Source organism: Crinia signifera, chromosome 4 (genome assembly GCF_055691185.1).
Source record: "Crinia signifera chromosome 4, ASM5569118v1, whole genome shotgun sequence".
NCBI lineage: Eukaryota > Metazoa > Chordata > Amphibia > Anura > Myobatrachidae > Crinia > Crinia signifera.
In genome coordinates, this window is record NC_139220.1 from 147832484 (window position 1) to 147859976 (window position 27493).

The 27493-nt window shown below is 42.9% G+C and overlaps 2 protein-coding genes across 2 annotated transcripts in view; both read right to left on the reverse strand.

Moving 5' to 3' along the window:
- IMMP2L (inner mitochondrial membrane peptidase subunit 2) overlaps positions 1 to 27493 on the reverse strand; it is a 990168-nt gene that overhangs the window by 258605 nt on the left and 704070 nt on the right. The gene's annotated exons all lie outside the window — the stretch shown is intronic.
- On the reverse strand, positions 22072 to 25221 carry LOC146072165 (uncharacterized). The gene is made up of 2 exons (XM_083179499.1): positions 22404 to 25221; positions 22072 to 22239 (listed from the first exon to the last, which is right to left on the reverse strand). Exon 1 carries the CDS (start codon positions 25219 to 25221, stop codon positions 22405 to 22407), a length of 2817 nt encoding a protein of 938 aa, XP_083035625.1. The 3' UTR covers positions 22072 to 22239; position 22404.

Genomic DNA, 27493 nt, shown 5'->3' on the forward strand with positions numbered 1-27493 from the left:
GGAAGAACCTGCCTTCGAAGAGGAAGTAGTTCTTTGTGAGGATCAATTCCATCAGAGCCATCACGAACTCGACAGGAGGTCCCACATATACATCACTGTTGAGTAGGGCTTCCCGGCATGCTGCTAGCCCTACAGAGTGTGGGATATTGGTGTAGAGGCTTGTGACATCAAGGGTCACAAGCATGGCTCCATTCATATTTTGTTTGTGGGCTTCAATCCTCCTTAGAAAATCACTGGTGTCCGCAATGAAGCTCTTGGTTTTTTTCACCACTGGTTGGAGGTAAAAGTCCACTAATTGGGACAGTGGCTGGCAGAGAGAGCCTCGCGCTGAGATAATCGGCCTTCCCGGTGGGGTCACAAGTGACTTGTGCACCTTCGGGAGTGTGTATAAACACGGTGTTTTAGGGTGAGTTTGTGTGAGGAATTTAGCAGTTTCTTCACTGATGTAGTTGTTGGTCAAGCCCAGCTGGATGGTTTTGTCGACCATCTGTTTAAATCTCCATGTGGGGTCCATATCCAGTTGCTCATAGCACGTTGTATCGGATAGTTGTGACATAGCTTCAGCGATGTAATATGCCCTATTGAGCAGGACGATGCCACCCCCTTTGTCCGCTGGTCTGATAATTAAGTCTACATCATTAGAAAGTGTGTCAATTGCTTGCTTCTCATCTTTGGAGATATTATGAAAAGATATTCTTTGTTTTTCAATGAAGGAGTTAGTGTCCCTTTTCAGAACTCGGCTGAAGGTGCTGATAGATGGGTTGATGGCAGGCGGATCAAAGGTGCTTTTGCATCTTAATGTGGGCTTATATGGTGTTGCTAGGTTGTCATTGTCCTTGGCAATGGGGTGCCTAATAAAGTGGTCCCGTAGGCGGAGTTGTCTGCCAAGGCGAAACATATCAATTTGCCAATTGAATATGTTCTGTGTCAGGGTCGGCACAAAGGAGAGTCCACGGTTGAGTAGTGATGCTTCTGCACTTGTAAGTGTGTGGTTAGAGAGGTTAAATACAACCGTTCCGTTTTTTATTTCTGGGGCTTTTTTCTTCCTCTTTCTCCCACCCCGGCGGGTGGGTAGTAGAGGTTTTTTGGCGGACGGCGGTTCCTTTCTCCTCGTGCAAGATAATTTGGTGGTTGTTGGTCAGATGCTGCGTTCTCAGAGTCGCTTGCCGAAGTCTGCGATTGGGTCTCAATATCGGTGTATTGAGCCGGGGGTCTGCGCCCACCTCCTCTCCTTTGTTGCTGTCGGAATTTTCTGGGCTCAATCCTGGAGAACCACGGATAAACACGACTCTCCTTGTAATCTTGCGCACACCCTGTCACCCAGCACATTTCTTTATACAATGTGCGCGTATGTAGCAGCATCGCAGCTGTACCCCGCAGTCTCCTGCCTTGTAGTCTCCTAGCATTACACAGGGAACCCCCTGAGCCAGCCCAGCGCTGACGCTCCGGGAGAACCCTGATGACTCACTAGCCGACCACTCCCCCAGATTCCAGCCCCGCTGTCACTCACTGTCAGTGACGCTAGCTGACGTCCCAGGAGGTCTGGCTGGCCTCTATCTGGAGCAATTTGGGCGCAATTTTGTGCTATTTAAACAGCACACTGTAATGTGACTACACCTCTGATGAAAACCACTAGGAAGTGGTTGAAACGGCTGTTAGGTTACAGCTGACTGTCTGTGCATACCATGCCTGTACATTAAATTTTTTTCACTTCTACATCCGTGTGCCGGTTCAATCCTCACCTGCAAGGGAAGGGGGTAAGTGCTCTTTATTATCAGTTTAAGTTCCTGGCACCGGAGGACTGTTTAAACACTTGTTGAGTTGCCATCCTGCAAAACCACTTTATATATATATATATATATATATATATATATAGAAAGATATTCCCGACATATGACGTATATATACGTCATGGTCGGGAGGTACTTCCCGACCGAAGACGTATATATACGTCATGGTTTTAAACTGTCACCGCGTCTATAGACGCGGTGACAGTTTGGAGATGTCTGCTGTCCCTGACAGCAGACATCCCCCCTCGCGGCGATCGCTACGATTGGCTGTTCAAATGTGAACAGCCAATTGCAGCGTTTTCTGTGTTACCGGCGGCTAAGCCGCTCGGTAACACAGTGATCGGTGGTGATCGGTGCTGTTAAGTACAGCACCGATCACCACCGATCGCCAGCCCCCCCATCCCACCCGGCAGCCCCCCCTCCCTCCCACCCTCCCGGCTGCCGCAGCGCCAGCACCCCTCCCAACCCCCCACCAGCCGCAGCGCCAGCCCCCCTCCCAAAGCTGGTGACCAAAATGGGGTCACATGTGGGGGGGTTCCACTGTATTGGTGCTTCGGGGGTCTTGCTAATGCGACATAGCACCCACCTTTCATTCCACCTCCAAAAATCACTCCTTCCCTTCTGAGTCCTGCCATGCACCCAAATGGTATTTTTGGGTCACATATGAGGCATTGCCGTACTCGGGAGAAATTGGGGCACAGATTTTGGGGTGCTTTGTCTCCTTCATTCCTTGCGAAAATGAAAAATTTTAAGCTAGAACTGCATTTTTGTGTAAAAAATTACATTTTTTTACACAAAAATGCAGATCTGGCTCAAAATTTTTCATTTTCACAAGGAATGATGGAGACAAAGCACCCCAAAATCTGTGCCCCAATTTCTCCCGAGTACGGCAATGCCTCACATGTGACCAAAAAATACCATTTGGGTGCATGGCAGGACTCAGAAGGGAAGGAGTGATTTTTGGATTTTGCAGCACAGATTCTGGTTTAATGACCCCTGAAGCACCTATACAGTGGAACCCCCCCACAAGGGACCCCATTTTGCAAACTACACCCCTCAGGGAATTCATCTAGGGGTATAGCGTACATTTAAAACCCCCAGGGGTTTCACCAATTGTGGTACAACTGGGCTGTGAAAATGAAAAATTACATTTTTTTACACAAAAATGCAGTTCTGGCTCAAAATTTTTCATTTTCACAAGGAATGAAGGAGACAAAGCACCCCAAAATCTGTGCCCCAATTTCTCCCGAGTACGGCAATGCCTCACATGTGACCAAAAAATACCATTTGGGTGCATGGCAGGACTCAGCAGGGAAGGAGCGATATTTGGATTTTGCAGCACAGATTCTGGTGGAATGCATGGTGGGTGCTATGTCGCATTAGCAAGACCCCCGAAGCACCAATACAGTGGAACCCCCCCACAAGTAACCCCATTTTGCAAACTACACCCCTCAGGGAATTTATCTAGGGGTATAGTGTACATTTCAAACCCCCAGGGGTTTCACCAATTTTGATACAACTGGGCTGTGCAAATGAAAAATTACATTTTTTACACAAAAATGCAGATCTGGCTCAAAATTTTTCATTTTCACAAGGAATGAAGGAGACAAAGCACCCCAAAATCTGTGCCCCAATTTCTCCCGAGTACGGCAATGCCTCACATGTGACCAAAAAATACCATTTGGGTGCATGGCAGGACTCAGAAGGGAAGGAGTGATTTTTGGATTTTGCAGCACAGATTCTGGTTCAATGACCCCTGAAGCACCTATACAGTGGAACCCCCCCACAAGTGACCCCATTTTGCAAACTACACCCTTCAGGGAATTCATCAGGGGGTATAGTGTACATTTCAAACCCCCAGGGGTTTAACCAATTTTGATACAACTGAGCTGTGAAAATGAAAAATTAAATTTTTTCATTTTCACAGCCCAGTTGTATCAAAATTGGTGAAACCCCTGGGGGTTTGAAATGTACACTATACCCCTAGATGAATTCCCTGAGGGGTGTAGTTTGCAAAATGGGGTGACTTGTGGGGGAGGTTCCTAACTTTTAGCATCTTATGGTGCCTAGAAACCTACATGGTGCCTAAAAAAATAATCTCATAAAAAGGAGGCTCCAAAATCAAGTAGGTGCTCCTTCTATTATAGTAGGTGCTCCTTCTGTGGGTCAAGTGGGTCAAAATAATCTCATAAAAAGGAGGCTCCAAAATCAAGTAGGTGCTCCTTCTGTGGTTTGGTCAACGTGCACACTAGGGCCACATATAGGATATTTATGAAAACAAAAGAATTGGGGGAATCAATTTTTAGTCACATTTCTCTAGTAAAATCTACTGTGTTCGTTAGAAAAATGTATTAAAATTGAAACTCTGCAAAAAAAAAGAAATTTTGAAATTTCACCTACACTTTGTTTTAATTCCTGTGAAACACATAAAGGGTTAACAAACTTCCAAAATGCTGTTTTGAATACTGTGAGGGGTGCAGTTTTTGAAATGGCATCATTTATGGGGGTGTCTCACATACAAGTCCCTCAAAGTCACATCAGAACTGAACTGGTCCCTAAAAAAATCAGTGTTTGACATTTTCTTGAAAATTTGAGAATTTGCTATTCATATTTGAAGCCTCCTAGTGTCCAAAAAAATGAAAAGGAGGTTGAAATAATGATGGCAACATAAAGTAGACATATGGTCTTTGTTAGTTATTAACTATTTTGAGTGGTATGTTTATTTGTCTCTCAAGCAGAAAATGTGACATTTTGCAAATTGCTAAATTTTCCATTTTTTCACGACATTTTGGTATTTTTCACAAAAAAACACAGACTGTATCGACCCAAATTTACCACTAACTTGAAGTACAATGTGTCACGAGAAAACAATCTCAAAATCACTGGGATAAGTAAAAGCAAAAAAAAGTTATCCCCACTTAAGTGAAACATGTCAGATTTGAAAAAAATGGCTCTGTCAGGAACGCAAAAACTGGCTCTGTCAGGAAGGGGTTAAAGTAATGGATCCATGAGTAAGTTACATTGACACAGCCATCTGGCAGTCACCTTTACCCCCTCAATATATCGGGATGAGTAATAGCTAACAAGCATGGAATAATTTAGGCTTTTTACCTGCAGGGCAACCCCCTCCCTCCCACCCTGAGTCCAGGCACCCTAGGCTGCAACCTTATGAGCCTATTGGTTAATCAGGCACTGCCCATCAGCCTAAAATAATAGCCTTTTTGCTATAACAACTATTCTGGCTTTATTATAGCAGCTCATGGACCAGTGGTTCCCAAACTGTGTGCCTAGGTACCCTGAGGAGCCGCGAGACACAACCAGGGGTACCTCGGTTTGGTGGTACGGGACCAATTTAAAATATTTATGGTTAAAATGATGGGCAAAACAAGTGCCAGTGGCTGGCAATCATAAAACATGTATAATCAGAAGCACATAATTAAACCTAGGGAAGACAGACCAAGGCACAGTTTACTTAACTTATTAATGAATTTCAAATACAATATTAAATTATTTTAAGTTGGGGTGCCAATCATAAAATCAAAAGAGTTTGTGAACCACTGTCATAGACACATGCAGTTTCATTGGTAAAAGGCAGTAGTTGCATGACTAATAAAGAAGCTACAAATGTTTTTAACCAGGACTTTATGGCTTTGCAGAATTTAAGGCAAATGCAATTACACTGTATTTCCCATTTTTTAAAAAGGTTTTGTCTCCTTTTTGTAAAATCATATTTCTTTTAACAGGCAACATTATACATTTAATTTCAAGCCATTGATTTATAGTATGATTACCAATGTTGTGCTAAAGTCTAATTCATTTGTCTTTCAGAAAACATAAGGCAAGTTTTGTAATTACCCAAGTTCTTCTCATTCCAAATTGATCTCCCTAGAAGACTGAATGTCGTCCCCTCTCTCTCTATTATACAGTATATAGAGGCTCAGCAAGATCTATGAGATTTATATGGAATTGTCATTTTGTTTTTACCTTCAAAAATTAACCCGTTCTTAAATGTGTTTTACAATGTTTTTTTTCTATTTTGTTTACTGAATTAAGTTTCTCTATTTTTAATACATACAGTTGGAGATAAAAAAATAAAGTAAAAACATGATATTGAAGGAGCCCTTAAATCACTTTTGCTGGTCCTATTAAAAGGACAGGGCAATTGCAGGATTTCTAGAGTGGAGTTACCAAATGCTAAGGAGGGGCTTATCAGGTAACAACAGTGTCATAGAAATAGCCCCCACAGATCGCTTGGAGGTACTAGGTGGCCTAGGGTGGTAGGGCGCTGGGGTTCTGCCAGATCTACTAGAAATCTCCTGTCTGGACCTGAAGATACTTGTCGCCCCTGTCCCCATTGAAAATGTCCCAAAATGGCCATTTTGGGAGAGACATTCTTATCAGGAGCAGGTGAGAAAGACCATCAGCAAGCAGAACACCTCACAGGACCACAGACCCACGGTAAAATCCCATGACATTGAGCAGGTACACAGTGAGCGGGGGGCAGACACCTACCTCGGCCTTGGCCTGAAAGTTTTTTAAAGTGAGATTGCATATGATCTAGTTGTGCTACTGGTCAACAAGCTATAATATATCTCGTCAGAAGTGTATTGTAAGTACTGTCATATTTTAGACATATCTAGACATCAATCACGGAAAGCCATTAAATGCAATAGTGAGCAGTCCTACCAAACAAAACAGAAGTGACATTGTTACTGTTTACATTAAATCATTACATTCTAGAACAACATTTTTAAGGTTGTTAAAAAGAACCCAATTTACAGTATTTTCATAGAACACATTTATACTTTTCTGTTCTTTTAACAAAACTTACACACGAATAATGATTAGATTACGAGCTACTGTTCTGTAACCACATTCTTTTGTAAATGACATCTACTATCAAGTAGAGAATAATGGGGCAGATGTACTAACCAGCGTTAAATGCATTTCTGCACTTAACGCTGGTTAAATGGGGGGGGGATTATGTTTAGGCTAATGTATCACTAGCGCACCTAATGTGCGCTAGTAACAGCCCGCCGTGATACGTTTGGCGGGGCTGTCCCCTGCAATCATCCCAAGTGATTAGCGGCTGGGGAGATGTATTAACAGCCAACCAGCTCCTGTTATTATTTAAACCTGGCCTGTAACATGGCAGTTAGGAGCTGATTGGCTGCTACTTTATCACTCTCTACTTAATCACTTTTTAAGGCTTAGTACATCTCCGCCTCAGCCACTGTCTGTAGCTATAACATAATGCATAGTGAAGTGGTATACAGATGAAAGGGTGACAGTTACTAAGTCCACAGTCAATAGGTCAGCACTATACGGTATGTATAATTTGACAAACAAAAGGTCGACAATGGTAAAAAGGTCAACGTGGCAACAGCCTACACATGAAAAGTGTTTATCTCCACTTTATACTACCATTGACATGGACTTCGATGAATAATGTGAGCGGAGTTAGGCATATGGCCGAAAAATTGCAAGTAAAGAGAGCCATGCAAGGGAACGCAGTACACTAAATGGGGGTCCACATGCTCAAGTGTTGACATTAACACAAAAAAGTGAAAAACATGTCAACCTTTTGCCTGTGTCAACCTTTTTCCCGTATTGACTTTTGATGTTAACCTATTGACTGTCAATCTAGACACTATCGACCCTACGATCCATACCAACATGAGGTTATCAATATTATCTTTAATTTTAAAAAATTCCCAGAAAGTGCCTGCTGTGCCATACAAGGAATTCATATAGGAACAGTGTAACTTGACATATCATAGGAACAGTACAATGTAACAAAAAACATTAAAACATCATGTAGCATGAGAGGACAGCTCAGTGTATAGTGTAGGATAAATATAGATGAATTGCAGGGACGAGAAAGGTCACTAGGTCGACAAGCTTTAAGTTGACACGACTGAAGGTCAAAATGGGGTTTTTCACTTTTTTGTGCCGACAGCTGGTATTTCATGACCTGCTATCCACTAGGGCAGTGGTTCCCAAACTTTTTTGACTCATGGTGCCCTAGTATCAGTAATTTTTCATGGCACCCCTATGCCAAAAGTTTCTGATAGAGAAATTCTTAACAATGTAAGTAACTAAATTGTGTACCCAATGTAACAGTGATCATGTAGTATCAAATAGACTGAAGGGGATTACACTACGATGTCAACACGGTTCAAACTGTCAACTCTCACCAGGCTGACATATTCAAATTGTCATAGGTTCACAATGTTGACATCTAGAGGTCTGCATGTGAAATATCCACATTCTGTGGGTGCTAAGAGTTAGGATAGGGCATTGCTGGGAGGGTAGGGGTTAGGCTGCAGGTTAAGATTATGGTTACACGGGCAGTACGGATGGTGTAATGGTTAGCATTACTGCCTCACAGCACTGAGGTCATGGGTTCGATTCCCACCATAGCTCTAACTGTGCGGAGTTTGTATATTCTTCCCGTACTTGCGTGGGTTTACTCCAGGTACTCCGGTTTCCTCCCACAATCCAAAAATATACTGGTAGGCTAATTGGCTCCCAAAAAATTAACCCTAGAATGTCGGTGTGTGCGTGTACATGTGGTAGGGAATATAGATTGTAAGCTCCACTGGGGCAGGGACTGATGTGAATGCTCAATTATTCTCTGTAAAGCGCTGCAGAATATGTATGCGCTATATAAGAAACTGTTAATAAATAATGGTTATGCTGCAGGAGGGAAGGTTAGGATTAGGCACCAGGAGGAGTGTAATGGGAGAGAAATACACACCAGAACAGTGCAGTATAACAGGTCCACGTTGGAATTTACTGACACAGCATAAGCAGGAACTAAAAGATGGCACTGCTGCCACCAGGAGAAGGTTAATGACCACTACATCATCAGGGACAGTTTGTTAACAGTTCATCATAGAGGCATATAATCCAAGTAGACTTGATGAATGTTGACATGGCCATTGTCGACATGCTGAGCATGCCTATGCACTGTTTGTCTACTGTTCAACCATGTTGACATGATAACTGTCAACGCATCATACCACACTCTCAGTGTGCTATCTTCTTCATGCATCGGTGACGAGCACAATGAAATTGATAGGAGGTAGCACAACCTAATTACATAGACCTATTTTCATCCACAGCAATTAGTGTTGCAGAAGATCTACAGTATGTGTCTGTTGAGGAAAAGAATGTATGCTACAGTTTGTTTCTATTACAGAATATATATTCTCAAGAATGTTACAATATCTACATAAATTGAAGAGTGGGTTGAAGGTATCATTCATGGACCTCCACTTACATATTGTGGGCTTCTAACACAAATGGTAGAGAAATTATACATGAGAAGAACGGTAGCTTGGCTCAGTTTATTAAATGATTGAATTCTCTACATACAATAACATCATTTGATATAGTCTAGAAAATGTGTAATTTTTTGCATGTGGATATGTCTGAGACTGCACAAGGCAACTGTTGTATTCTGCCCTTAGGATACTGATGTCTCACATAAAATAGACCTCACACACAGGTGTAAAAGACCAGGCATTTAAAATTGAGAATTTATGCTTTTTTTCCCTTTACCCATATTCAGGAACAACTTACCCTCTAGGCACACATTGAACAAAGTAACATTTTCTTTAGAGACTACTGTACTAGAGGCATAGAAATCTGACAGTGGAGTTGGCTCAGCAGACATGCCATATTTGTCAAATATTTGGGGAAGAAATGTATTATTCTAATGAGAATGAGATAGGACAAGCTGGAATGAACAACGTACTGTACACTGTTGGCAAGATGATGTTCTCAAACTTAATAGCTATACAGTATATTACTAAGTTTCCATAACTGTATGTCTATTAGGCATTAATGATAATGTATAAGATTGTATGTGAAGTTTTTTTTCCTCTCGCAATGGAAAACATTTTTAGAAACTTTTTATAATAATGTATAAAAATTCACAAAAAGTTATATTAGCATATACACAATGGCCATATTTTCTGTTTTAGAACAAGCCCTACAAAATGGTAAAAATTTGGACCTGGCTAAACAACACTGTGAGGAAAGGAATCCAAATACTGTATAATTTTATTTACTTTTATGCATGCAGGGAAAAGAATGGCTGATTTGACACACAGCACAGAAATACAGCGCAGTTCTATTTTTACCCTGTGAAAGTTGAGATATTGTAGGTTACACTTTGTTACAGCACAGTTTACTGGGCTTTAATGTGCACTTTATAAACTGAAAGATTACTAAAAGCCAAACCACACAGCAAAGTGCATTATCTTACCCTTTTTACCTGAGCAGTGGTATTAGGAATAGTATAAGAATTCGCTGGTATAATAATTCACAGAGAATTGGGGTTCCTTGATGACGGGCTGTAACTTAAATGTTTTGAAGCAAATGCCCATGTCTTTATTTAATAGATATACAGATTAGTGATATATTATTGTTAGTGCTTATAACAAAAGTATTCCTGTCTTCTAATTACAGATTGAATATCATATTCTTGTTATGAAACCTACTGGGAATATTGCACGTGGACTTGTGAGCGTCTCACACACTCGCGAGTCCATTGCTGGGAATGCCTTGCAGACGCACGTGCACCACAGTCATTGGTGTGGCTTGTGAAATGGCGTGCCGAGATCGTGCTAGATGAACCTGGCTCTAATTGCATTGAAAGTATATTGGAAAACATATTCTAAGTATTGGGTAGCACTACCTTGCACAACAGACCGAGCTAAAGATTGGAATGTTCACACAGCATGATACTGTATATACCTTGCTTATTTTACTATTGAATCATTGACTGAGTTTAACAGTGTGATGAGTGGAAGCCATTTTGTGGGATAATCATAAGCTGATTAAGGAGCACTTTGGGGCAGAGCACTTTATACTGCCAAGTGCTTAAGATAAAAATGCTTTTGAAAGAAAAACTGTGTTAATTGAGCCCTACAGAGTTCTTGTTATCTGGAATCAAGAAAGAACAGTATAAGATGATAATCCTACTACTTTCATCTATTGTATATTATAAATACATACATGTTATAAGCAAATTAATACAGATGACCGGAGATGGACTACCGCAGTTCAAAATACTGATGTCGGCATTACAATAGTGGGAACCCGGACATGGGTCAGGAAAGTATACTTGCCTTCTCCCTGCACCCTCCTAACCCCCCTTTCTACAAAATAACCCTAACCCACACACACACAGCCTGACCCTAGTACTGTACTTCCAATTAGTGCCTAGCCCTAACCTTCCTTCCCTTCAGCCTAAACCTAATCCTCCCTCCCCACAGCCTTATAATAACCCCTTCTAAGTGCATAACCCTCCCTTCCCTGAAGTCTAATATTAACCCAGGCACCCACCCCAGCCTACCACTAAGTCCCCCATTAGTGCCTAAACATCAGATTGGCTGAAGATCTATTTAAGTCATCTGTGTTCCAGCATGAATATCCTTAAAACATGGACATTAGTGGCAGAGATTGGTAAATTCTGTCCTATAGTACAGTATATTTAATTCAGTAGATCGGTATAAAGTTATGGTATCACAGGAAAGGGTACTCTTTACCTAGCACGGCGCCCGCGATTGGAATCGCGGTCATCGGGGGTAAAAAATCGCGGGCATCGCGGCCATCGCATGCACTAAAAAAACGGGTGTGACGCGATGCCCGCGATTTCCCATAGGGATCAATGTTGAAAGTGTCAATGGACGCGATTTTTGTGTTCAATGCCTCAATGCCCGCGATTTGTCCATAGGAAACAATGTTAAATAGGCCACAGAGCCCTAATAGTCCCCCTGAAGTCTGAAATGGCCCCCACAATTGTTAACGCCACCCCACGCCGACGTGGATAGTGGGGGTATGAAAAGGTCGGAGGACGCGTACCGCCGCCGCTCGCCACGCTTCGGGTTCACGTTGATTGTGGGGTGGCGTTAACAATTGTGGGGGCCATTTCAGACTTCAGGGGGACTATTTGGCCTCTGTGGCCCATTTAACATTGTTTCCTATGGAAAAATCGCGGGCATTGAGGCATTGAACACTAAAATCGCGTCCATTGACTCTTTTAACATTGTTCCCTATGGGAAATCGCGGGCATCGCGGCCATCGCGTCGCACCCGTTTTTTAGTGCATGCGATGTCCGCGATGCCCGCGATGGGCGCCGTGCTAGGTAAAGAGTACCCAGGAAAGTATACATTTTGAATTATGAACCCTAATGCTAAAACTATCTTGAATTACATAATAGTATTTTTTTTACTAGAGGCAAACTCACCTAGGGCCAGCTTACTGAAGTCCTCACTTTTGCAATCCACCGATTCTCACCAAGTTTAACCCCAACATTAAAGAGGCCAATAATATAAAATGCAAAATACATATCTGGTTTTGCGCATATTCATTTTGTTTTATAACATTTTGGAGGCAAAATTGTTCGGAATCTGTTTCAAACAAGAGACACTGCAAAGTAATAAATTTAGCCCTAAGTCAAGCAGGTAAAATACAAATAAAAGACGACGTAAAAGCTTGTGCACATAGAATAATGCGTGTAAAATTATTCCCATAAAATCCAATTTGAAAAATAGGGACTCGGAAAACTTCCTTTAAATAAACTTAAAAAAAAAAAAGACTAAAGCTGGAGGCTTTGTTTCACATAAAATCACAACGAGCCCCTAGACTTCTCAATATTACACACTGTATTTTCAATTTATACCCATGACACATTATTGATTACACATTATACTGTACATCAGGTAGCTATTTTATCCAAAAAAACGATTCAAAATAAAGCATGGAATACACATTCAAAAATGTACTATGCTTGGTTGTTGATGAATGTAATAAACTAACTTGGCGTAACACAATTCCTCAAATCAATAATCATCTGTGGTCCAAAAATATCTCCATCCATACATTTGCCAAAAGCTAAACCGCACAATAATTAATAATCTGTAAATCTGGCATTATAATAAAATCAGAATTGAGCCACACCACTACTGAATTTGCTTTAACATGAATAAAAAGCTTCATAAGTGGAATACGGTCAATACAATTTCATAACAATGGCTGGACAAAGATTTACAGTGCATAAACCACTAATCACATCTGGCTATGCACGATTAAATGTATAGAAGTCTATTAGTAAAAAGATTACAAGCAATGGACTACTGATCACTGGAGGAACAAGTGGGTAAAGTAAAGTCTAAAGACCTCTACAGGACCTAGGCTTGCATCCAACTGTGAAAGTTTCTGGAGCCTTTTGTATGTAATGTAATACATTTCTGAGCATGGGACCGACTCCTGCTGCACTACTTATTCAAACTTGCAGTTTAGGATACAGTATTGGATCATCTCTGACACCATCAGCCAGCTGCGTGGCCCATAGCAGGGCCGTAACTAGGGGGGGGCTAGGGGGTCACGCGCACCGGGCGCTGGAGGGTGGAGGTGCTAGTGTGATGTCCCGGCATTGCGGTCCTGGGGATGGGCAGCGGGGGTCCAGGGACTGGTGGGTTAACGCTGGCTCCTTCCCGGGGTCCCGGGGACGGGCAGCGGGGGTCCGGGGACTGGTGGGTTAACTCCGGCTCCTACTAGTGCAGCCAGGCGGTGGGCGGAAGCAGGTTTTGAAAAGACTTGCCGGACGCTGATTGGCTGAATTCAGCCAATCAGCATCCGGCAAGTCTTTTCAAAGTCATCAGCACTTCCTGACGCCAGGCAGATAGCGCTAGGAGATGGAGTGAGTGAAGGCTGCCGCTACACCAGTCCCTGGACCCCTGGACGCTGCCTACCCCTGCTGGCTGCATACAGGTATGTTGGCAGCGGGGGTCCAGGGACTGGTGTAGCGGCAGTTTTCACATACACAGCCACTCGCTATTTGCCTGGCGGCGGGAAGCGCTGATGATTTTGAAAAGACTTGCCGGACGCTGATTGGCTGAATTCAGCCAATCAGCGTCCGGCAAGTATTTTCTAAATCTGCTTCCCGCCCACCGCCCGGCAGTGCTAGGAGCCGGAGTTAACCTTCTCCAGTCCCCGGACCCCCACTGCCTGTCCCCAAGGCAGTAATATGGTAGGGTTTTTTTTTGGGGGGGGGGGGCGACCAAATGACTGCCGCCCCGGGCACCGAAACACCTAGTTTCGGCCCTGCCCATAGGGTTGCAGAAGAAGACACACAAAACCTTTAGGGCTAGAAATCGCTGTCGTATCCTGGCCTCGTTCCTCCCCTGGCCTCGTTTATTTCTCCATCTGGAGAAATGGCATCAGACTGGCAGTCTGATGGGTGTTTGTTCTCATAGAACCTGATCACACATGTGTAGAATGGGTCCTGCACATGTGCAAAAGTACAATAAATGCACATGCGTAAAGTACAAACTATGATCAAGGTTAATAACTTATTAATGCTACAGAGAAATCCTTTTACCCACATTGCAAATTGTCTTTCCAATTGGAGTAACGTCTAAGGAAGTCATGACATACAGGATGAATAACTTCAAAGTCACCAAACTGAACAACACATTTATGCATATTCCATAGTTTTACTGTAGTTATGCAGCACATAAATGCCAGACATTTGTTACAGTATATGTGCATGACCAACTTACACATTTGAAAGACACACAGGTGACCTGGAAATCATGGACTGTTTGGGTTCCTGAGAAACACTAAGAATCTAGTTTGATATATTCCTAAACCTAAAGGTCTATAAGGGCTGAATAAAAAAAGTCGGGAAAAATCATATACTGTATGGTGACAATGCAAGACACTTAAATCCTCTCATTGCTTTCCTCTCTAAATAACACTTATGCAAGTTTTATTAGTAACACCGGTACTGGTTTCCTAGCACGGCGCCCACGATTACATCGTACGACAACTCCTCGCATCGCAATATTGCTACATGCGATGCGATTCGATTTTGGCGGCGGAACGTGTCCTCCGATCTTTTCATACCCCACTATCCACGTCGGCGTGGAGTCGATTATATATAGTGTGATGAGCGCAGAGAGCCACCGAGCCCGACGCGTGGCGAGCGCATCGAGACCCATGAGGGGACGTGTAATATGAGCCCGAAGTGTGGCGAGTGCAGCAAGCCCCGCAAGGGGACACTGATTACTTTACATGTATTCCGCATACGACCGCCACGCTTCGGGCTCGGTGCGCTCGCCACACTATCTAAAATCAACTCCTAGTGGGGGTATGAAAAGGTCGGAGGACGCGTACCGACGCCGCTCACCACGCTTCTGGATGGCGTGGATACTGGGGGTTACATCTCATTGTAAGCACCCATCACATGTCATGGCATGGGTGCTTGTACAATGAAATATCGCATTGCATGCCATTTGCTGGCATGCGATCCTATGCGATATTTCACTCCTGTCCATTTAACATGGAGATCGCATTGCAACGCACATCATTCATAACGGTACGCAATGCCATTCGATGGGCGCCGTGCTAGGAAACAAGTACCGTAACACCATGGGGACATTAGGTTTAATTAAACAGAAAACTTTACATCTAGATTACAAAAACATATAAAATCAATATAAGATTTGAGTAATGCTCATGTATTTTAATTAACCTATATACCATGTGTACTAAAGCCAGCATTGTAATGATGTTCGCTTGCTTTGTGTCAATAGCCAGGTCCTCCATAGTACACCACCAGCAGCCAGTATCTCTACAATGTTCCAGCAGTCACAATGTACAGTCTCCTAGTCTGATCGATACGAACAGAATCTACATGCTACATACGGTAACTAGCAGAGCCTTACTAGACAAATCATAAGACACTTTGCTTATTCCCAGCTACTGTAGTTATGTACTTCTTTAGTCACCTGCTTAGAATCTGGTGACTGTGATATGTGGCTTCCACTGAAACATCTGCATCAGCTGGTTATGACAAAGTAAAAAAGATTGTTACTGTTCTAATCACCTCTTTATTCTAATTGCTGAGCTAATATTAAAACATTCTGCTGTAAATTAGTATTTTAAATTGCTACATATAATATATAAAACATAACCAGGAAAAGATCGAATCGCGCCTGTGCATTTCATCAATTATTTGTTGATTTTTAACATAAACATAAAGGAAGAGTAAAATATTCACTGTATCAGCAGAACATATTTACCATTACAATAGCATTTCTTGTATTATACAGTAGGAGTTATTTGAAATTATTTTTCTTAGCTCTATATTTTGTCCGTCAAGATTATATAGTGATTTCATTGAAAATATTATTTATAGGCCACCTATTGATGTCACAGTCAAAATTACCCCACAGGTAGTTAATGGGACACCATTTTTGTGTGTGTGTGTGTGTGTGTGTATGCGTGTGCGTGGTGGTGGGGGGGGGGGGGGGGGGGAGCCATTTAAGTTATTTCTTTTGTTTTACATATTTTTATCCATATTAGAAATCGAAGCTAACAGTGCTCGTATAAACTCTACTTTGTGGGCTGGTTTATGGTCAAATGTGCAGCAAGTTCCAAAGCTAACACGTTGTAAATCAGGGGTTTTTATTCTTGTATCTAAAAAAACACTGATAGTGAGCCAATGTTCTAATATGTTCTTAAGTTAGTCATTTTGGCAGTATTCATCGGTATTGCTTTTGGTAAATAGGCCAATGGAAAAACAACCAAAAAAACACATGGAGCTATACCCCTAAGGGTGGTTTTCAATCCCGGATTCAGACTGTAAGGAAGTCCCTACAGCCCGAATAGGGAGCCATTTTCTCCCAGCGCAAGAACCTTGACAGTCGGAATACAATGTTCTGGCTGTCGAGTGTCGGAAAGTGGGCGCGTCAGCAAAAATGGCTGCGGATTGTCAAAAAACAGCTGTTAATTTGACAATCCACAGCCGTATCTGGCAAAACAGATCTGACTTGTTTTACTGTAAGTCAGTTCGGTTTTGTCGGAATCTACCTTGCTCTCCTGATGAAGTCCGGCCTGAATTTCTAGGCATAAGAGACGAAACGCGTAGAGAGGCCTCTACCCAACCTTCATTCGCACACCCTAATCACTTTATGTAAGTCTAATTTATTTTATGTATATGCACTTTATTAAAAAACTCCTCATTTTAATTTAATTGGAGTTATCCTCTTTTTTTTGCAAACACCACTGCACTAAATTGGAGTACAACTGTGAAACTCACTTGGGGGACCAAAAACAAAAAGGTCCAATCTGGATAGCAGCCGGGAAGATCCTGGTAACCAGCCCAACCAAGGAGGGATAACAGTATTTTGATGATCACTTTATTCTTCATTATATGGTACGCAGAACCGAAATTAAGCCACAGTGAATACACTAACCTATTACACTATAGAGCGCCATTCTCATCACTTTTTAGATTTACCCACACTGAGACGGATCAATAACGTCCCACTAGGAGAATTTTTGGCGGCCGCCTGTCATTCAGGACTGTGTTCTAGAGGGATGAATGATCCTTCAAGAAAAAGACTAATCTCGAATCCAGATCTACCTTGGGGTTGCAGCGCAGGACAGTACCCACCCCCTGAATATATATATATATATATACAGTCACAGGGAAGGACCAGCACTCATTACTAGAGGAAAAAGGGGCTGCTGGGTGCCATCCAATACAATTCTGTAATCCAATGCGGGCAAGAGAGGCACTCCAAGACTTTAGAAAAATATATGTATTTTTAAATAAACATCAAAAAGGTGCAACAATAAACTGACGTTTCGGGGACTAACCCCCGTTTTTAAGGTGCAGATATGGTGACAAATATGTATACTGTATACTGTACCTCCAATAGTGTTACGGGCCAATTAAGGGGCTTCAGAACCCAATCTAAAAGGGTGCGTATATTATCTATATGGCTGTAGATTATGAAAGAATTATATACATATAAATAACAAACGTTTAATTCACAATATAAATCTATTAGGTCCATACTAGGAACTTGTATTGAGGTGAAATAATAAGGTGACTCCTAGCTTCACCATTACAAGTTAAATACTAAAAACTATACTTCTGGCAGATACTGTATACTAATATGATTGTACATTCATGTATATTTTGTATATTTGAAGTTTCACCCCAATAAGTGATAGACCCAGTTCAAATTGGATCATCCATTCTATTTTAGAGCCACCTCTTTATATGAATAGGTGAACCTTTGCAAAACCTATTAAAGGTAGAACATTTATATCCACATTCCTTTAGAATTCTTTATTAATAATTTTTTATTAATTTTTTTTGTATTTATTATCAATTATTATTTTATATAAAAAAAAGGGTTAATCATCCCTAAGGGTATCATCATTATTATTATTATTATTATTATTATTATTATTATTATTATTATTACCAGTGGCTAAAGACACTGTTTATTCATTTGTTCTTCCTCACACCAACTAAATTCATTGTATGTTCATTTGTTCCTCTCTATATGAACTATTCATCCATTGTATGATATGTTTATATTTAGTCTCTCCGTTTGTGAATACTTACCATTGTGTATAAGTGATGTGTGTATAAGTGATGTGTATCGCTTGGATCCCAAAACAAGAGTGCTCCTGTTTTGGGATCCAAGCGATACACATCACTTATATACGGTAGTTGGCTGGGTATAAGGCCATAGATTCTAAGCTCATTTAAGCAGATTCTCTTCCTAGAAGATTCTTTCACCAACGGTTGAATACCTCTGTTATATATGAGATTCCGGATTGTTTGTATGATTTACACCCTATTCAATGATAAGTTCATCGGTTTGTTCTTGCCCCTGAGGAAGTTTTATTGACGAAATGCGTTGGGCCCTACACCTCAACCGACTAACTCCTACTAACAAGTAGCCTAAGACCTTTACTAACATAGGCTAACAATATACCAAAAGAGATATCAACTGTTATCCAGTATCTTGGAAGTGTTCATAAACTGCCAAAACTGTGCATTCTTGTTTTTTTATGTAATTTCATTTGAATTGTATATTTTAGTTTATTAAATATTGTTGTAATACAAATTTGAAACTCCTTTTCTTTATATATATATATATATATATATATATATATATATATATATATATATATATATATATGTTGTAAAGGGCATGGACCTATGCGCCAAGTGTGATCAGAATAACATCCACCAATAACCAATACCCCTGTATAGCAACAAGGGGAGGGGGCACCAAAGTCACTTATGGACCTGCAGCTGCTTCACTCTCAGGAGGGAACTCTGGAATCCACAGAGACAGGCAAATCTAGAAGAGGGCAGAGAGAAGGCGCTTCATGGTGCAATATGATTTTAAAAGATTTATTGGACAGATAACAAATCCAGGCAAGGCAAAATAAAGACTCGTACCACTAGTGAAAGCACTGTGGACTGAGTACCACACGGTTTAAAACAATAGCCACAGGCTAAGCTGCTCACACATCTGCGCAGGAACTGGATCCACCGAAAAAACCGCTATGCTGGCTTGCAGGGAGGTATACAGGGAATATCCACGGACCCAAACAGCTGATGTGAGGAGAGAAGGAGCGTCGTAGGCCACGCCCTGACGCGTTTCGTCACATAGACTTCGTCAGAGGGCGTGGCTACTACGAACGCTCATATGGTATAAATAGGGGTAAACTAATGTATGCATAAAACTATCCATGAACGGCATTGGATGCCGTTAATTAGTGGGCGTACACACGCTATACGTGATGTACGTGCCTCCAATAAAATAAAGCCGGAGGGAGTAAAAGTGACACAGGAGGGCAGCGTCATATGACGCGCGCGGCTGTGAGTGGACGATAATGGAGGTCCGCGATCGACGTGCATGTAAAGCGTCAAATGACGCGCACGTCGCGCGGCCTCACAGAAGGCGCGCGAGTGTAACGTCAGATGACGCGTATCGCGTCAGATGACGTGTGCGGCGTGAGACCTGAAAATTAATGGATTCATCAATTGTAATTCAATATCTGTTATCTACCTTTTAACGTGTGGCTGCGGGTTAAAATATGTGGGTAAGACCAAGAGGTGTCTCAAGATTAGAATTCTTGAGCACCTCCGGAACATCAAGCACGGAGTGCTTAATCATAGTGTCCCAAGGCACTTTAAGGAAGCCCACAATTGTGATCCAAGGTCTCTCAAGTTTAAAGGTATTGAATTAGTACACACTAGTAAGAGAGGTGGGGATCATGAGAAACTGCTGTTAAAACGTGAAACCACATGGATTCTCAAACTAAACACCCTGGCTCCCTTGGGTCTTAACGAGGGCTATGAGATAGTTCCCTTTATCAATCAATAGGGAACCACATACTCTGTTGGTTGCATCTTTTTATATTAATAATCTTTTCTCAAACTGGCATTTTCTTGCTCTACTGCTGGTGAGAAAAGAATTTTTTATTATGGTTTCCTATTTTAGTGTTTTTCATTCATTAACTGTTTTGTAATTATACACATTATGAACCTATGGGTGCCTTCCAGTCACTGTCCTTTGATGTGAATTATATCCTGGATCGTTGTCCCTTGGGCAGAGTATTTTGACTGGCACAGTCCATTATGGTCCTCTTATTGAGTTAGTATTGTATCTTTGTGTATGTTTTATTATGTTTTATTATATTTGTAAAGTCCGGGCTAAAATTGCTCACACACAGCGCTCTTTTTTGCTGTCACACGGGCTATCAGCTGTTTGCTAGCTTCATATACACTAAAAAGTTTTTTTAGCTATTCATATCCTTAGGTTGTTTAATAACTTATTCCTATTCATATACATATACATACTTTTTATATGTCCCTATATACTTGATCTGACCTTTTCAGGTTATGTTTTTTATGGACTGCTTTAACCCTACTTACAGTGAGGCTACATGTGTATATATATACATATATTTTTCAGTATATATTTTTCAGTCCATTTTTTATAGTTTCTCTCTTTGTTTATCTCCGTTACCAAGACGCTTGGGCGTCCTTGGATACGGGTTATTTTTCATGTGTCCTGAGTCATGTAACGCGATGGGCGTCATCTGACGTCGCGCGTCATGGATTCCTCATGTTGCATTATACAGTGAGCGTCATTTGACGCTTTACACGCAGGGCAGTCTAGGCTCTCCTTGTCCCTCTAGCGCCGAACGCGTCATATGACGCTGGCGCCCTCTACGTCTCTGGTACGTTCCACCTCACGCCGCACACGTCATCTGACGCGATACGCGTCATCTGACGTTACACACGCGCGCCTTCTGTGAGGCCGCGCGACGTGCGCGTCATTTGACGCTTTACATGCACGTCGATCGCGGACCTCCATTATCGTCCACTCACAGCCGCGCGCGTCATATGACGCTGCCCTCCTGTGTCACTTTTACTCCCTCCGGCTTTATTTTATTGGAGGCACGTACATCACGTATAGCGTGTGTACGCCCACTAATTAACGGCATCCTATGCCGTTCATGGATAGTTTTATGCATACATTAGTTTACCCCTATTTATACCATATGAGCGTTTGTAGTAGCCACGCCCTCTGACGAAGTCTATGTGACGAAATGCGTCAGGGCGTGGCCTACGACGCTCCTTCTCTCCTCACATCAGCTGTTTGGGTCCGTGGATATTCCCTGTATACCTCCCTGCAAGCCAGCATAGCGGTTTTTTCGGTGGATCCAGTTCCTGCGCAGATGTGTGAGCAGCTTAGCCTGTGGCTATTGTTTTAAACCGTGTGGTACTCAGTCCACAGTGCTTTCACTAGTGGTACGAGTCTTTATTTTGCCTTGCCTGGATTTGTTATCTGTCCAATAAATCTTTTAAAATCATATTGCACCATGAAGCGCCTTCTCTCTGCCCTCTTCTAGATATATATATATATATATATATATATATATATATATATATAATCCTAAACAAGTTTTCAGCTACTAAATGTAGAAAACTGGCATGGTTTTTGTTTTTATTGAGAAAAATGAGTTGCTTCTCTTTCCATATGGCTGTCATCACAAAATGAGAAGATGAAGAATAATAATTGATTTGGCATCTATGGAAAAAGCAAAAGCGTTCTGTCTTCTTTCACATAGCACTGGGACACACTGGAGAATTCAGTCTCTCTAGGATACAATGATGTTAGAAACTGAAGAGTACAGTAATATGGGTTAGAAGCTTTTACAGTAATAGTGCTAAAAAATAGAATCTTCTACCAAGTTAAATCAGAAAACAAAGCTCTTAAAGAACTTAAATTTTTCTCCAATTTTACTTATTTTATGTACAAATAGAATATCAATATTTGTACAGGTTGAGTATCCCGTATCCGAATATCCGTTATCCGAATTATTCCGAAAACCATACATTCCACAAAGTGAACAAAAAGCAAGGATTATACTCACGATAATACCTTTTCTTCGGAATACTTCATGGCAGCCATTACATTGGGTTCATCCCTCTCTCCTCTCCAATTAGACAGGTAGTTTTTCCCCTAGGATCCAGCCCCTTCCTCTATATAATCTGGCACCTCCCCATAGACCATAGTCTTTGACTGTCTCCGTCCTGATCCTAGGGAAAAACACAAATAGGGAGGGCCAACAAATTTTTGGGCTGCCATGAAGTATTCCGAAGAAAAGGTATTATCGTGAGTATAATCCTTGCTTTCTCCTTCATACTTCATGGCAGCCATTACATTGGGATGTACCAAAGCAGTAGGGTGGGTTATACTATACCTCAAGCCAAGGCTTGCTTAAGAACTTCACTCCCAAAGCTTGAGCCCGCGACATCCAATGCATAATGCTTAGAGAAGGTATGCAAAGAAGACCAGGTGGCTGCTTGACAAATTTCTTTAGCCGAAACTTTGGCCTCTCTCGCCCAGGAAACCGCCATTGCCCTTGTCGAGTGAGCCTTAATACCCTCAGGAACTTCACGACCCACCTTCTTGTAGGTGAATGCAATTACTTCCTTTAGCCACCTTGACATTGACTGTTTTGACGGAGCCAATCCTTTCTTTGCCCCCTGGGGAATCACGAACAAGGTTTCTGACTTCCTGAACCCCGACGTCCTGTGTAGATATATCTTGATAGCTCTCAAGACATCTAAGGTATGCAATTTTTCCTCTTTCTTCGTCAGAGGATTCTGGAAAAAACAAGGCAAAACTACTTCTTGACTTAAATTAAATGAGGAAACCACCTTGGGTAGAAAGGACGGCCTAGTCCTCAACACTACCCGATCCGGGAACATCTTCAAATACTGTTCTTTAATGCACAGAGCATGAATCTCTCCTACTCTTTTGGCTGAAGTTATTGCAACTAAAAATAACATCTTCCATGTTAGGAACTTTAAGTTTGCTCTGTCCAATGGCTCAAACGGAGCCTCCATTAGTCCATTCAAAACTAAATTAAGATCCCACTGGGGGATTATTGACCTAACTCTAGGCCGGATCTTCTTGAGAGCCTGGCAAAATCTTTTAATTAAGCTATGCTCTGCTAGTTTCCTGTCTAGCAGCGCACTCAGTGCCGAAATCTGGACCTTAAGTGTTGAAGCCGACAGCCCTTTGTTAAGCCCATCACAAAGGAACTGTAACACTTGAGGAATGCTTGCTTTAGGAAAGGTGAACTTGCCCTTGGACCATTTTGCGAACACCCGCCATATTCTGTAATAGATCTCTGACGATACTTTCTTCCTCGCTTGGAGAAGTACTTCAATGACTTCTGGGGATAAATTCTTATCTTTTAGTTGCCGCCTTTCAATTTCCAGGCCGCTAAATTCAATTTGTGAGGCTCTAGGCAATTGACTGGGCCCTGCTTGAGCAGATCTTGAGTCACTGGAAGAAACACTGGACCCGCAATCGCCATGCTCTCTAACATGGGGAACCAAGCCCTCCTGGGCCAGTAGGGTAGGATAGCTATGACTTGGACCCCCTCCGTTCTGACCTTCCACAATGTCCTGTGAATGAGGGAAATTGGAGGGAACACATACCCCAGGTGAAACTCCCAACTCTGCGATAGGGCGTCCACTCCGCTCGACCCCCAAGCCGGGTACCGTGAGTAGAACTGTGGCAACTTCTTGTTGACTGCTGAAGCCATGAGGTCCACCTCCGGTTGACCGAACTGCTCTACTATTCCTTGAAATACTGAATCCTTCAGCTCCCATTCGCCAGGAACCACGCTTGTGCGGCTCAGATAATCTGCGAGCCGATTGTCCTCCCCCAGAACATGGAGCGCTGATACGGACAACAGGTTTTCCTCGGACCAACACATGATGTTTCGCACCTCTTCTAAGAGCACGTGACTCCGTGTACCTCCTTGTCTGTTGACATAGGAGACGGTAGTGGCGTTGTCCGAAAAAATGCGCAGGTGCGCCCCTCGGATATCTTCGCTGAAGAATTCTATTGCCTTCCACACGGCTCTTAGTTCTCTGTGATTGGAGGAGAACCCTGATTCGTGCCGGGACCACAGACCTTGACATGTCTTGCCCAGACCATGAGCCCCCCAACCGATGGCGCTGGCGTCTGTGGTGATCACCTTGTAACGGGGACTTGCCAATGAAGACTTTCTTGATCGTAGCTGATCGGCCTCCCACCATCTTAAGGATTCTTTGACTGCCTCTGAGATCGTTATGCTCCTTTCCAGTGGCACCAGTCTTTTCGAGTAACCTAGAAGGGACCACTGAAGAGGCCTCATCCTCCATCTGGCCCATGGGATTATGTCCACCGTGGACGCCATCATCCCTAAAAGACTCATTGCTGACCTGAGCGGTACGCGATCCTCTTCGTAGACTTTTGAGATTAGCTGCTGGATTTTCTCGCATCTTTTCGTGGACAAGGACACTTGAAACCTCACGGTATCCACCAGCACTCCTAGAAACTGGAGACTCTGTGTCGGCTTTAGACAGCTCTTCTCCCAATTTAACAGCCACCCGTGTTCCTGAAGAAACTGAATGGTGTAGTCTCTTGCTGTGACCACCTCCTCTTCTGAAGGTGCCACGATCAACAGATCGTCTAGATATGCCCATATCATGACTTTCCTTTTCCTCAGTTCTTCTATCAACACCACTAGAACTTTGGTGAAGACCCTTGGTGATGAGGTGAGGCCGAAGGGCAGACAGGTAAACTGGAAATGATCGTGACCTATGCAGAATCTCAGATATTTTCTGTCTTCTGGGGAAATGGGAATATGGAAGTAGGCGTCTTTTAGATCGATGGAGACCATAAAATCGTTTCTTTTTAACCCCATCAGGATCGATTTTGTAGTCTCCATGTGGAACTTTCTTTTCTTTATGCGCAAGTTTAATTTTCTTAAATCTAATATAGTTCTGTGACCTCCAGAACTCTTGCTGACTATGAAGAGACGAGAATAAAAACCGGCTCCTTTCTCTTCCTCCGGGACTCTCACCACTGCTCCTGAGGCGATGAGTCCTTTTAAACTTAAATTTAGAGCTTCCCTTTCTATCTTCGAAACTGGGATCTCTGAAACACAAAATTTCGCCATTCTTGGCCTTGATATGAATTCCAGGCGATAGCCAATCCTGACTATCTCCAGAACCCATCTGTCCCGGATGGTTTGTTCCCAGACGCGAGCGAAGCCCAACAGCCTTCCTGCTACCTGAGCCTGCTCCACCATGGGACCACCGTCACTGTTTCTGTGTGGTTCCCGAACTCTCACCTCTTTTCTTGACATATTGCCGAAAAAAGGCTCTGGACGTCCCCTGGGCGTATCTGTCCCGGACCGACCTGCCCGGCCTGTAGGACTTGGCCTGTCTATACGCTTGTCTGGAAGAATACGAGGCAAACCTCCCTCTTCTGTCCTGAGGCAATCTGACTGATTTACCACCTGACATTCTTTGAATCATCTGATCCAAACGACTGCCGAAAAGGAAAGCACCCTCATAGGGCAATGTCGCTAGCTTGTTCTTCGAATGAGAATCTGCTGCCCATGACTTAAGCCATAAGGCCCTACGGGCCACCAACCCTGATGTCAGGGATTTTGCTGCAAAGTCAAGACCATCTAGGGAGGCCTCACACATATAGTCTACCGCCAGCTGAACCTGGGTAAGACTCTTGCAAATTTGATCACGGGAAACCTTTTCCTGTATGTCTTCCTGTAATGCAGAACACCAAATCCTGAGTGCCCGGGAAAGGGAGGCCATGGCCACCCCTGACTTTAGTGAGACTGAGGTAGAGATATGCAATCTCTTTAGAGCACTCTCCATTTTTTTATCCATTGCGTCCTTCAGTGACGCCCCATCCTCCAGGGGAATGGTAGTACGAGTCGTCACTTCTGACACTGCTGCGTCGACTTTCGGTATATTACACCACTTAATGAATTCTTCATCCTCAATAGGAAACATTTTCTGAATTCTTTTAGTCGACCCTACTATTTTGTCGACACCTTGCCACTCCTTAGCTAGGATATCCTTAACAACTTTATGAACTGGAAAAGATCTCCCTTTTTTGGAACGATCCTCAAACAATGCGTCAAACTCAGATTTTGCAGGCTGTTTATAGTTAAGTGTCCTATAAAGATTTTTAAGCACTGCCTCTACCAACTCCACATTAAATAGACGCTCGTCCTCCAATACTTCGCCTGACTCAGCCGATGAGCCACCAGACTCATCCTTGTCCACATCATCATGCACAGACACATCCCCGTCATCCTTATCAAGGCTAGTCTGGGACCTGGACCTCTTATTCCCTGCATACTCCTCCTTGGAAATAAAGTTTTTCTTCATCCAGTCCCTCATCTCAGCTAATTGAGCTGATATATTCATTCCAACATCCTTTTTGGTTAGACACTCTAAACATAGCACCGTCTCTCCAACAAAGGTTCTATCACATCCTGGACAGACTTTAGTATTCTTAGTTTTAGCCACTTTCTTTCTGGGCACTGAAGGCACACTATAAAACAAGAAAAAAGATACTAACTATCTGACTAACAAAGGCACTTCTAACAGCGTGTCCTCTAAAAGAGGACTTACCTGGGCGGCGGTGTAACCCCTTTCTGAGAGGCATCCTCCATGGCAACAATTCCGGTTAGATAATTCCAAACAAACTCCTGCAGCCTTATCGCCCTCCGCCTGTAACACCGGCCAGGCGCGTTTTAAACCCCCGCTGCTTCAGCAGCCAGCGTCCCCCTCCCGCCGGCGCCAGCTGGCGCGCACTTCCGCCTTGCTGGAACGCACGCGGCCGTGACCCGCACGCCGCGTGCATCCGCCGGAAGTGACGCGCGCGCTCCTGACGGCACCTGAATGTATTTGCCGGGGAGACCAGCGTACTCCGAGCCGCACGCCGGAGCCTGCTCCCGGACACCGGAGATCACACCGGAGCCTCCAGATAAGTGATACTTACATATATTTAGGCGGGGAGAGACGCTGTGGGTTTTTTTACGATGTCCTTGCCACCGGCCCACGGACACATTTTTAGGCTTAAGGCACCGCCAGCCTACACCGCCCAGGTCTCCGATAGCATAACCAGCCTACCGGGTACAATGGAAAAAATAAATAAATAAGACAACTCTAACTGACTACCTGTCACAGACAGAAGGAGACAGGAAAAAGACTATGGTCTATGGGGAGGTGCCAGATTATATAGAGGAAGGGGCTGGATCCTAGGGGAAAAACTACCTGTCTAATTGGAGAGGAGAGAGGGATGAACCCAATGTAATGGCTGCCATGAAGTATGAAGGAGAAAAATATTTTTTGTGCTAAAAACTCACTTGGAGCATCTGTAACAGCACTACTGAGGGCATGATATGTAACTGGCACTACTGGGGACATCTGTAACAGAACTACTGAGGGAGTGATATGTAACTGGCACTACTGG